The sequence below is a fragment of the Colossoma macropomum genome, unplaced genomic scaffold (assembly GCF_904425465.1).
Source record: "Colossoma macropomum unplaced genomic scaffold, Colossoma_macropomum, whole genome shotgun sequence".
NCBI classification, from domain to species: domain Eukaryota; kingdom Metazoa; phylum Chordata; class Actinopteri; order Characiformes; family Serrasalmidae; genus Colossoma; species Colossoma macropomum.
The window spans coordinates 22,291,132-22,303,207 of NW_023494800.1; the positions used below are offsets into that span (position 1 = coordinate 22,291,132).

The window sequence follows — 12,076 nt, forward strand, 5'->3', positions numbered from 1 at the left end:
GGGCTCGGTGTGAAACGAGCCTCTGCTGAGGTAAACAGTATGGCTGTTCGATTCCAGACACTGGGGAGTCGACTCCGACTCCGATTCCAACAAAAGAAGTGGATTCCGCATAATAATCGATTCTCAATTACAGAAATCAAGACGTAGACATAGAGAAGGAGATACAGCAAAATAGAAAGTGGGCTACAGTTGATACCACATCCTCAGCTGTTTTTCGGGGACGCCTTATATCAGCTTATTATAGGACCTATTTCATTTGGAGGGCTAAAGCTAGCCAAATTAGCTTAGCTGTTAGCTATCAGGGTCTAGGCTAAACTACCTGATTTTCCTCCGTCAACTTTGGGTGGGTTGATGTTTCTGCGCTGGCAAACTGGATTAAAAGCCACGTTTGGTTACATTTTACTTTGTTTTCCACTATGACCAAATTAAAACACTGTGAATCTACTGATGAATGTTTTGTGAAAGGTCGCTTTTTCAGGCAGGCTGTCTAAGCAGAGTCTCTTTCAGTCACAGTAGTGTGCGCGCGCAGATGCGGGAAGACTCGAACCTCTTTGTGTGGAATCTGTGTGGAATCAAAGCTTTGGAGTCGACTCACGATTCCCAAAATACCTGAAATCTGAGAGTTGAATCTTTTTGCGATCGACTCCCAGCACTAGTACAGCCTACTGTCGCTCGCTGTTGAATTCAGTTTTTACCCAATGTGCTCAGGTGCGCTGGAAACGAGAAAGCTATAGCTGTTATTGTTGGATCTGAGGTGAGTAAAATAGGTTAAAACCAGTAAATATTTTCTTACTTTAGTGAAATGAGGACTTAAATAGAAGTTACATTTGTCTAAAACAAACCACAAGGTCCGTAATGCAAAAGAACTCGATGCACTCAGAAAACTTGTTAGGTGTTCTTCTCTTTCTATTATGAAAAACAGGGTGGGTTAGCACAGGGGTCTGTCAGCAGTGTTCATTTCTGGGTCAGTAGGGATAAATCTCACAAAAATGTAACAGGAAAAAAATAGCCCTCTTGTCAAGAGCTCTGAACGTTAAAGTCTGTTGAAGTCTCGGGGAACATATCAGTAAAATATTAAAAATGTTTGTATAATGTTGAACATGAGTGTTATATTAAACATCCAGCAAAGCTGGAATTTAAAAAAATAAGATATAAATATGATACAAATACGGCTTAAAACCACTGATAAGATCTATCGGAGAACTGTGTGGGCGGGGCTAATGAGCAGCTTGATTGACAGGTCACAGATGTGCAGACAGATGGACAGACAAACGAACAATTGGATCGATAAAGCAACGCGCCAAGGAACGGACAAACAGAGGTGCAGAAGAAAGGCCGGAAAAAAACCCGACAGACGAAGCAACACGTGAATGAAGGAATGGACGGACGAACAATGTGTGTGGAGAAACGTATGAATGGGGGGAAGCAGCTAGAGACAAGTGGTCTAGCTCACTAGCTTTTGGTTATGCTGGATTAGCTTTAGCTTGCTAAGTTTCTCTGACTCTGAAACGGTTTCGTGTGGGCAGGGCAAGAAACGCAGTCCAGTGATTGGTTAGGGGAATGATTACACAAGCGTTACCCAAGATTAGGACTGTCCAGTTTATATCAAGAGGAGAGAAATATGGTGAAATATATCAGTCATTTATTGGTCATTGGAACATTATTCATAATAAAGTGTGATGTTTTAATATAGATTAATAAAAGAAATTTAAAACATATATTTGGATAGGTAAAGTGGTGGTTTTATTTTTACTATTATCGTTCATGTTTTTGCATTTACAAGCCAATTCATGCTCATGTTGTTTTTACCCAATTACAAGACAATTATAATAAAAATGAAACATTCCTAACATTTAATTGATTATTTAAGTGAATGCGTTTACATGCACTTAATAATCCGCAGACAATCAGATAATGTGAAGCCCCGGGTCTACATGAGTCAGGCAGTAATCAGATTTCTGCTTTGCATCTGGCCAATAAACTCACAGAAGAAGACGTGAAGTAAGCGCTGCTTGCTTATTTCCGGGAACTGTGGTCTGTTTCGCACATGCGCAGACCGAGAAATCTGAAAGAAATCTGGATAAAAGTACACATGCACTGAGAAATCTGATTACTGAGCTAAAATCCAGCTCTCTTTATCAGATTTCTTAATCGGATTTCTAGACCTTACTCCAATCTACGAAAATCGGAGACAACTATTTGAATAATCAGAAAACTGCAGAACAGTGGCATCGCTACATTAGTATCTTCCTGTACCTGTTGTGTAAATGCCAGTAGGCTACCTATTTCTCCTAGTAGTCTTCATTTGATGAGCGCAGGGGGGATGACACCTTAGCGTTCGTAACCAAGTGAGCAGTTAAAAACAATCAATGCATGCTCAGTGTGGATTTCAACATCATTTAGTCTGGAAAGGACCAAAACTGCTCCTTCAATCCAGAGAGGTTCAAGGGAAAAACATGGCTAACTGCAAGTGTAGCTAAAAACACTCTTCTGCTTTCCTTGCCTGCAGCCTTGCTATGCTATCACCTGAATTCATTAATGGATTGGTGGACAAGTTTGCGCAGATGAAAGGTTGTCCTGCATCTTTTCTTTTCGAGCAGTGAACGTCACTGGTGAGTCCTTCTGCATTATTACAAGGTGTGATACTCCTAAAGCCCGGGCAGCAGTGAGCAGACCACAATGATCATATACAGGTAGATATCTTTGGATTTGTAATGTGATGCTGTATAACAAGGTTTTGTGAGATCTAATTGTTATCATATCACTCATATTCCCATCTCCACTTCCACTAGCTCCTGCACCACGTTACGATAATTTGTGAATTTGTGATTTCATTGATAGAGTGTGTTTGTGTTGGATCTTTCATCAATTTGCCAATAATCCCCCTAACGTATCAGCTAACCCCTTTTTGGGGCTGGTTGGCACAAGTGAATGTGTATTACATGAAGTCATAGATGCACTAATCACAAAATAACATGTTCCACACATTTATTTAAACATTACATTTTAATTGCCACAATTTAGTACACTTTCTGACCATTTTAAGGGAGAAAAAAGTTGACCACCTCAAAAAATTCAGGTTGACAGAAAAAAAGTACTGTGCCAAAATGAAAAATTATAGGGTATAGGGTAATCTCTTTGCAAATGCTGGTGTGTTCATGTCCATAGAATGTCCATTGTATAAAACTGCACTAGCATAAAGTCATCAGAAGGCTTGAATATGTAGTTATTTTTAACTCCAAGCCTTGTGGATTCCTTTACAACTGACTTTACCATATGCATGTCAGGTGTAGGCACAGTGTGTGATGGACAGGTCCATGCTTCTCTGTGCTGCTCTTAGGCTGTGTTCCCCCACTTTCTAATGTTTGAGGAGTCGCTCTGTCTCCTCACATTCATCCGACGCATCATGGAGCATGTTATCCCAGTAAGGGTCATCACCTTGTGGTGCATCAGTTGGTATATTGCTGCTTGATGGCCTCATGATCTCTGGGTCGTCACTTAGCTCGACAGTTGCTCCAGGATTTGGGTTGGTGACTGTGCCAACGAAGAGAGGCATGTGGGAGACGTCATCCACGATGGCAAAGATGAAGGGCATGTTGACCGCGAAAGTGGGGACTGTGCGCACCAATATGACAGAGGTAGTCGCCGAGGCCTCTGCGCCCTCCTCATTCAGCTCTATGTTGGAGGCATGCTGCACACCAGAGACTACTAATGGGCCCACTGCAATGCCAGACAGGTCTGGCCCAGAGAACAGAGACCCCAGACCTGAGCAAGAAGGGCAACGACAGATTGAATATCAGATTGCATGGAGAAACGTATATTATTTGTCGGTTAGCTTGTAATGTGATGTGAGTGTCATGTGAGTGTGAAGAAGCTTTTTTTTGAAGTTTCACAAGAGCATGACCTTTTTAAAGAGATGCTGGCTTAAAAATTCAAAAATGTATCAAAGGAAAAATCTCTATGAGGCTCTAGATAAAGTCTCTTACCCATCTTTGTGAGTGCTGATTGCAAATCCTGTTTATATTCAAGTTTGATCTTTGGCAGTTTGACAAGCATGGTTGTCTCACTTGGAAGACGTTCATACAGGTCTGTGATGTTGAGATTAGCAGCTGCTCTTGAAAGATTCTGTGATGGCGTGGGCATGACCACCAGAAAGCTTGTATTTTCTTTGAAAGGGAACCGTGCAACCTTTACAGGAGATGGAAGTGCAGCATAATCCATCAGATGCAATGAACATGCAAAAATACGTATAAGATACAAAAGCTTTGAACACAGATGTGTCAACAAATCAAATGCATTCGATAGACGATGCTCATTAAACAGTAAGAGGAATGAAGTCACAGAGCTTAAGATTAATCAAATAAAGCAAAACTACCTTTGTGCCTTGCTCTACATCCACAAACATGCTGAGTGGATATTTGGATCCTGTCATCATGTCCACTTTTACAGCAGTTTGTTTGTCAATGTAGAAGAGATCCTTGGCAGTATAGCGTGAGTCAAAGCGGGATGTCCACTCCCCTAAGGGCAAGACATAAGGGCTCACTTCTACATTGTTAAGGTATAGGTATAGATTTGCAAAGGTACAAATTTGTGTTGACCAGTACATTTACTTTACAGAAGTTAGTGGACATTAAATCAATAAAATCAATAAGTCATGTTGCCTCATGTGCTTTTGCAGCCCTTTTTGACATGACAAGGACTTAGAAGGACTATAAGATCAAAATCATGTAAATTGTGGATATATTTAGCACACTGTGATGTTGTCTTGATTTGCCAGTTGTTTCACATATTTGTTTAAATTCATAACAGTGTCAGTTACTATTGTCAGTTATCTAATATGTATTTCTTTGTGAGTTCTTTGCTAGATATCTGACAACCAGTCAAGTGGCTTACCTTTAAAATGAACAGCATTTATCAGCATCAAGACAACGCTGGGTGGAAGACTGGACAAAAAGTTGTTTATATGACCATTGGTGGCCGCCTCAACCCACTGATTGACCTCCTCTACAGAAGTGAGTGGTGTGGGTTCTGACTTGAATAGCTGAAGGGATTTTTCTACAAAGTCCTTCTTCAGGACAAAATCTGTTCGAGTACACAATCAGTGGGGTATCAGTTGCTGCTAATGGAACAGTATTTATTTAGTGCTGTTGCTGTTTACCACACTTATATTCACCTGGTTTGAGGTAGATACGAGAGGCCACTTTTATGGCCTTGGCAATTAGTTGTTCTTGGAGGCAGCTTAATGTTTGATAGTAGTCAGGTAACAGGCTTGCATGCAAAGCTCCTAGTAGGTGCTCCTCTGTCTTGTTCACGGCACCTGTTTAAAAATAAAAAAGCTATGTTACTACACAGATATTCAAAATTGTGAAAATTATGAACATATATGCACCATTGCGTGGTCATACCTAAAGCCAACTGTGCAAGAGCAAGAGAAACGCTGAGTGGAGACAGGACAACATTTGGTTGCTCAGGTCCAGGCTGCAGGTTCTCCAGAAGCTTCAGTCCCAGTTTAGCTACAGCACCAGCAATTGCTTGCTGACTTTCCAGGCTTAAGGCATCACATTCCTTCTTAACCTGATGCGGTGGACTAGAGCCATGAGGAGGAGAAGAGCTGACAGAGGCATTGCCCTCAGGAGACACTGTACAGACCTTACCCTTGAGGCAGAAGAGGGGATAATAGGTAAGTATGCTGAATGAGACTCATGTCCTACAGATTATATTTAAATATATTAAAATACTAAAATGTTTTAGTTACATTTCCTTTTAACTGCTTTTTTCCCATCAGATACACTTGCCAATTCTATGTGAAAGTTGTGAATTTTGGCATTTTTTGGGATGGCAGATAAGCCAAGTAGCATGTTCAGGCTAAGCTACTGCAATAAATGGTCTGGGTCTGAGGTCAGGTTTTGATTATTGTTAGGCTAACCAATTCCCTAAGAGCTTGCTGATCAACATATACTATTTTAAACTGTAAGACTGGTAAATTTCCTCATTAAATACTAATTTTTTAAAGTGATACTCGTTTCCTTGTGCTTTGATGCTTTTAAAACACTTCCATTTTCTCTACGGAAAGAGATGGATGTTTTTATGCAAACCTTAGCTTACACTTTTTGATTCATTTGACCACTGAACCAAAGATTTGGTTCAGGATTGCCGTACATAAGAGGCAGCATCTACCCAAAATTTTAAAGTTGGTAAAAATGGGTAAAACTTGTGGCTTTGAACATGACTGTTGGTGCTAAGCATGCTGGTTCTACCCTCATCCAAAATAGCTGTAGGCTGGGTTCTTTTGCATAACGTAGAGTTTACCAAGAATGGTGAACATACCAGTGACCAATAATCCTGTAAATGAAAACATCCAGTCGTTGAAAGGAGAATGATGAAAATTCTGCAACTAAGCAGGTGGACCACAACCAGGCAAATCACATCTAAATCCAACATTGATGAAAAGGCTGCAACACCCTTGTTGTCACTAAAGAACAAGGAAATGTGCAACTAGAGGGCACAGGAGTGTTAAACTGAAACATTGAGGAGTGCAAAAAATGTGCCTGGTTGGACGAATCCAGGTTACTTTTGCCTCCTGAAAAGATCAGAATTTGGTGTATGTGAAATGAGTTTGTGTTATACTGTTCGGTGTCAACAGTACAGGCTGCTGGTGACAGTGTGATGATGTTGGAAATGTTATCCTGGCATTAAGGCTCCGGATACCTATTGAAGAACATCTAAACAGTGTACCTGAATGTTATTGCTGGCGAAGTTCACCCCCTATCCACATGCAGATATGCAATTCCTCCAACATGAGAATGCATCACATCACAAGGTACGTTTTATCATGAAATGTTTCCAGGAACTTGACAGTGAGTTTTCTTTGCTTCAGTGGTCTACACAGTTCTCAGAAACCAACCTCATCCAGCATCTTTGAGTTGAGGTGAAAAGGCTGTTCATAGCATGACTTTCCAACTATTTCATTGACAGGGGTGTCCAGTCTCATCTTCATAGAGCTGGCGTGGCTGCATGTTTTCAGTCCAATAAAACAGGAGCACACATTAGTTGTTTGAAGACTGAGACCAACTTGTTAAACAAGTGGAATCAGGTGTGCTCCATCTTTATTAGAATGAAACTTCTGGCCCATTGCAGGCAAGATTGGACACCCTTGGCATAACACAATCATTTCTGCCTGTTTCCAGCATCTTGTAGAATCCATAATGAGCATGAATTCATGCTGTTCTGAAGGCCATAGGAAGCGCATGAATTTGTGAATTCAGGCTAAAGGGGGCATAGCTCAGTGCTACATAATAAACTGGCAGCTCATGTGTTATGAAATGTATTTCTCCAATACACTTGGTTTACTTGACTGCCAGCACTGAGTAAATTATAGACTATTTTTGTAAATGTAAACCTATAATATAATATAATCAAAATAATAATAATATAACACAATAATGCTATAAATCTAGTTTACATCATTGTCTATATATTGCATGCAATTCTTTTTTTTTTTTGTTTGTTTTTTTTGAGGGGGTCAAGATTCACACAAGCACAGGTGAATGTATCAATGAGTGCACCTGGTCTGACTTACCACCAGTCCATGTCCAAAGAGACACAGCAGCATCAGCAGTGAAGGATGGAGCTTCATGTTCTCCATGTTGACCTGTGAACAGAGTAAAACGATTTTTGCATTCAGTATGCGCTACTGTTCACTGTACAAAAGCTTAGAACTATTTTTTTAAATTATAGAACATTCCTAAAAAATATATATTTATATAGACAAGATTATTGTAACATGCTAGTCCTGTGCAATGTCACAGGTATAAAAAATGAGTCAGAAGCTAGGAAAAAATTCAGAAGAAAAAATACTTTCTTCATAAATAATTAAGAAAGCTGTGTAGCATCAATAAAAACATAAAAGAATGTACTGATACTTAAAGAATAAAAATAGATAATCATACTATTATTAAAGCAGTACATCTTGGTGTTATAAACACAAACTATTAACAACATTAGTAATTTCAAACTTCTGAATGGCAGTGTATATTTACAGTTCTCTATGCCTGCCTCAAAGTTCTACAGATCAATTTTGGAGAATGTCTGCTTCTGCTGTGTGCTGAAAGGAATAGTCTCATAACTTTTTTTTCCCTCAGAAAACATCTTTTCCAGTTTTTTAAACATTTGTATGGGTTTTTGTAACTTTTATGAATTTTTGTGGACCTGGACTTCCTCCAAAGCTAAGGAAATTACATCCCATCATTTTCTCAATGGTATAGAACTGCATCTCAACATCATCATTCATATACTTGTTTATTTTAGTTGGAAATCTCTATCTTTATACTATCCAGTTGTATGTGTTTCCATACCTGAGAGGGAGAAAAACAGAAAGTGAAGGCACATGACTACCAACTACATTTAAATGAGTATATATATATACTTCCTTCACCTAAAATAAAAAGTTGTTTCTTTGTTGAATAAGTGTTACTTCACTGAATGATTTGGAACACTACTATAACAACAATGCAATTCTAGTCATGACTCAGGAGTATAGCATGTTGATTACTTTTAAAAGTAGCATTTTAATCATAGCATTTTAATATCAAAAGCTAAAATTATACACTACATGACCAAAAGTATGTGGACACCCCTCGTAATTATTGAGTTCAGGGGTTTGAGCCACATCCTAACAGGATGCTAACAGGTGTATAAAATCAAGCATATAGCCATGCAATCACCATAGACAAACATCAGCAGTAGAATGGATTGTATTAATGAGATTAGTGACTTTAAATGTAGCTCTGTCATGGGATGCCACCTTTGCCACAAGTCAGTTTGATAAATTTCTGCCCTGATAAACCCCAATCAACTATAAGTGCTGTTATAAGTGTCTTTTGTTGTATGACTCACTACCAAACTTCCTCTGGAAGCAACATCAGCACAAGAACTATGTGTTGGGAGGTTCATGAAATGGGTTTCCATGTTCGAGCAGCTGTACACAAGGCTAAGATATGCGCAATGCCAAGTGTCTCCTGGAGTGGTGTAAAGCACGCCACCACTTGACTCTGGAGTAGTGGAAACTTCACTATCTGGCAGTCTGATGAATAAATCTTTGGATGCAAGGAGAATGTTTCCTTTCCAGAATGCATAGTGCTAACAGTAAAGTTTGGTGCAGGAGGGATAATGGCCTGGAGCTGTTTTTCCGGGTTTGAGCTTAGCCCCTTAGTTCTAGTGAAGTGTATATGTTAATGCTTCTAAAGCTACAGTATACAAAGACATTTTGAGAATATTATGCGTTTCCAACTTTGTGGCAACAGTTTGGGGAAGGCCCTTTCCTTGTTTCAGCATAACTGTGCACAAAGCAAGAGCAATAAAAACATGGTTTCTCCAGTGGCCTGCACAGAGCCCCAAATTCAATCCTACTGAACCCCTTTGGGATGAACTGGAACCTCAATTGTGAAGCAACATCACTGCCTGACCTCACAAATGCTTTGACTGCAGTCAACTCCATATTAATGGGATGTTCAAGGTCATAGTAGGTGTTATGGTGGTTATGGTATGTCCACATACTTTTGGCCAGACAGTGTATGTCCTGACATATTGTATTTTACAGCTCTGAATATCACCAGAGAAGATCTGCCATTTTTAGCAAAGCTGTTTCTGTGCTTAGAGCAGCTCTAAAATCAACTCACTTTGCCATGTCTAACCAAATAATGAAAAATTTCTCATGAAAAAGTACAAAGTCCTCAAACAGTAAGGCCAGTGAATTTGGAAAGTCACTGCTCGGTTCGTGAATTTGAAAACTGCTCAGTAGTAATATCTTGTGTTCTAGGGTTGCTTCTATCTTTGCCTCTTTGTATGCACAAGTATACTTCAAATATCAATAGATTCTTTAAAAAAAATTTTCCTTCAGTTGTTTGGCAATCACTGTTTTTTGAAAATCATAATTCTGCCAATTCAGAGATGACCTAGTATTCTGTTAATTCTGTGATGAACTGAATCATTAAAAAGGCACTAAAAAGGTTAATGTAATATTGTAAGTTCTGATGATTACAAACATCATAACTAACCCACTGAAAGTTTATGCTATTTTGTCCAAAAAAGCATTACAAAAAGCCCAGTTAATAGAGCAAAAGGTCCTAATGTTACATAAGTTTGGTAAATGCAAACAAAAGAGATTTTCAAAATAAGAGCATACGCCTTTTTATAAGATGGTTTGTAGTTTTGTTGGAAGCTATGTTACAAGTTACAAGAGTCTGAAAGTTGTATCCATGTGACAACCACCTCACTACTCTAATCACATGCACATAAAACAGAACTACAATGATGTTTGCATTTGCAACGTGCAATTTCTCACTTCGCTGTTGCACAGGGTCAAGGGGCTTAAACAGAGTGGTAGAAGCACACATGCTTTCTGCAATGTGATTCATGGCTTTGAAATTACCTTGTAATATTTATACAGTTAGAAACCTTTGATAGAAGAAGTTTTTATAAGATAATCATAAATGATTTGAAAAAGAAGTATGATATTACACGAAAAACATTAAATGATAAATGATTATTATATTAGATATTTTACAGATAATACTAGCACAGACATCAAGGCACCAGAGTTTAAGCTTCTCCTCATGGAAGAATGTATTTCAACCCAGAAAGTTTGTGTTTTGCATTTTTGTTGAAATTGCTGTTTAGATATGGAACTGGAAGATGCGTAATGTCAGACACATTTAAGGTCCCATGTGAAAGGCTAACATTTCTTATGTTGGTCAGGGTGCTGTAAAGCTAGCCAGCAGTCAGAGGCATTTTGGAGACCAAAATAGGAGATACAGACTTACCAAACCGCCGTTTGGACTGGAAAGTGGTGATAAATATAGGGCAAGATGAGTGATGTTGCTCCTGGACAGATCAGTGTGGCTCTAACACATCCAAGCACCCCACTGCTGGTTAATGTTTTATCACCCATTGATTCATGCCGCACTACTTAGTTTTAAAAATATATGTCAATATATCCTATCCAGAGGTCAAACTTATAGAACCACCCGACACCGTGGCCAAGTATGTGCATACTACATACAAACCTTAGGCAAGGTACTAAGGATTTATTGTATCTTCATATCATACAGTGGTGGCAAGGTAGTTTCAAAGCTGCAATTTATTTATCTTACGTGCTCTGGACTGTTGCCGTTCTCCACCCACGCAGGACCTTGGAGCCTCCCACCCCCATACAGCTGCACTGCAGGCAGGGGGCTCCACCTGCAGAGTCATTTCAGGTGACCAATGGACACACTGGCAGAACGTGTCTTGCTGAAAGTGTGCTGATGCATCAAAATCCAATAAAAGTCCCTTATCAAAATATTCACTTGAAAAAAGTTTATGACAGATTAGACTGAATAATTATGTAAGATTCACTGAATCACTTTTATCAACATAGTTCCTGTTCATCTCGGGTCAAATTAATAAAATACTTCCTGAAACAACATGCATAAGCAGCCAGTTTAGCATTGTAGTAACTCATCATTTGTAGCTTTAATAATTATTGTGTGCATCAGTAATACAGAACACAAGTGGTTTACACACACACACACATACACACACACACACATATATTTTGTAAGCCACTTATCCTTCTGGGTCACTGGGGGTGCTGGAGCCTATCCCAGCACTCATTGTGTGGAAGGCAGGACCCATATGAAAAAAAATACATGGACTTGGTATTTTTATATATACATGAAATACATTTTAAACACATTGCAATCTATGCCAAAATACATTCCAAACACTAAAATGTATTTCAGAATATAATGGCATATTAACCCAATATAATTTAAAATGTATGGATATACAAAAATAAATGTACGTAAAAGTATTTATCAAATACGTTTAAAAATGTATGAAAATAGTCAAAATACTGTGTAATGTGCTTCACTGTTTGGAATACCTTTTGAAGTGAATTTGTTGTATTACATACAACTGAAAAAATAGGAACAAATACAAATAAATGCATTCTTAAAATATATCTAACAAATAGGTTATTTCATACATTGCAAAGATGTATTTCATAAATATATGTGAAATATATGTTTCTTCCATA

At 38.7% G+C, this 12,076-nt stretch overlaps 1 protein-coding gene across 1 annotated transcript; it reads right to left on the reverse strand.

The window, feature by feature from the left end:
- Window positions 1-2,971: 2,971 nt before the first annotated feature.
- serpinf2a (serpin peptidase inhibitor, clade F (alpha-2 antiplasmin, pigment epithelium derived factor), member 2a) lies at window positions 2,972-11,108 on the reverse strand. Its single transcript, XM_036587965.1, has 8 exons — window positions 10,821-11,108; window positions 7,580-7,651; window positions 5,406-5,655; window positions 5,174-5,317; window positions 4,894-5,082; window positions 4,376-4,518; window positions 3,987-4,188; window positions 2,972-3,765 (listed from the first exon to the last, which is right to left on the reverse strand). Exons 2-8 carry the CDS (start codon window positions 7,643-7,645, stop codon window positions 3,359-3,361), a joined length of 1,401 nt encoding a protein of 466 aa, XP_036443858.1. The 5' UTR covers window positions 7,646-7,651; window positions 10,821-11,108; the 3' UTR covers window positions 2,972-3,358.
- Between the last annotated feature and the right edge of the window lie 968 nt (window positions 11,109-12,076).

What these genes read in the sequence shown, in the direction of transcription:
- serpinf2a (XM_036587965.1), bottom strand. Translation starts at nt 7,645, where the DNA reads ATGGAGAACATGAAGCTCCATCCTTCACTGCTGATGCTGCTGTGTCTC. An exon ending in TCGTATCTACCTCAAACCAG is followed by an intron (nt 5,083 to 5,173) that starts GTGAATATAAGT and finishes GTACTCGAACAG; the next exon opens with ATTTTGTCCTGAAGAAGGAC. An exon ending in ATGTAGAGCAAGGCACAAAG is followed by an intron (nt 4,189 to 4,375) that starts GTAGTTTTGCTT and finishes TCTCCTGTAAAG; the next exon opens with GTTGCACGGTTCCCTTTCAA.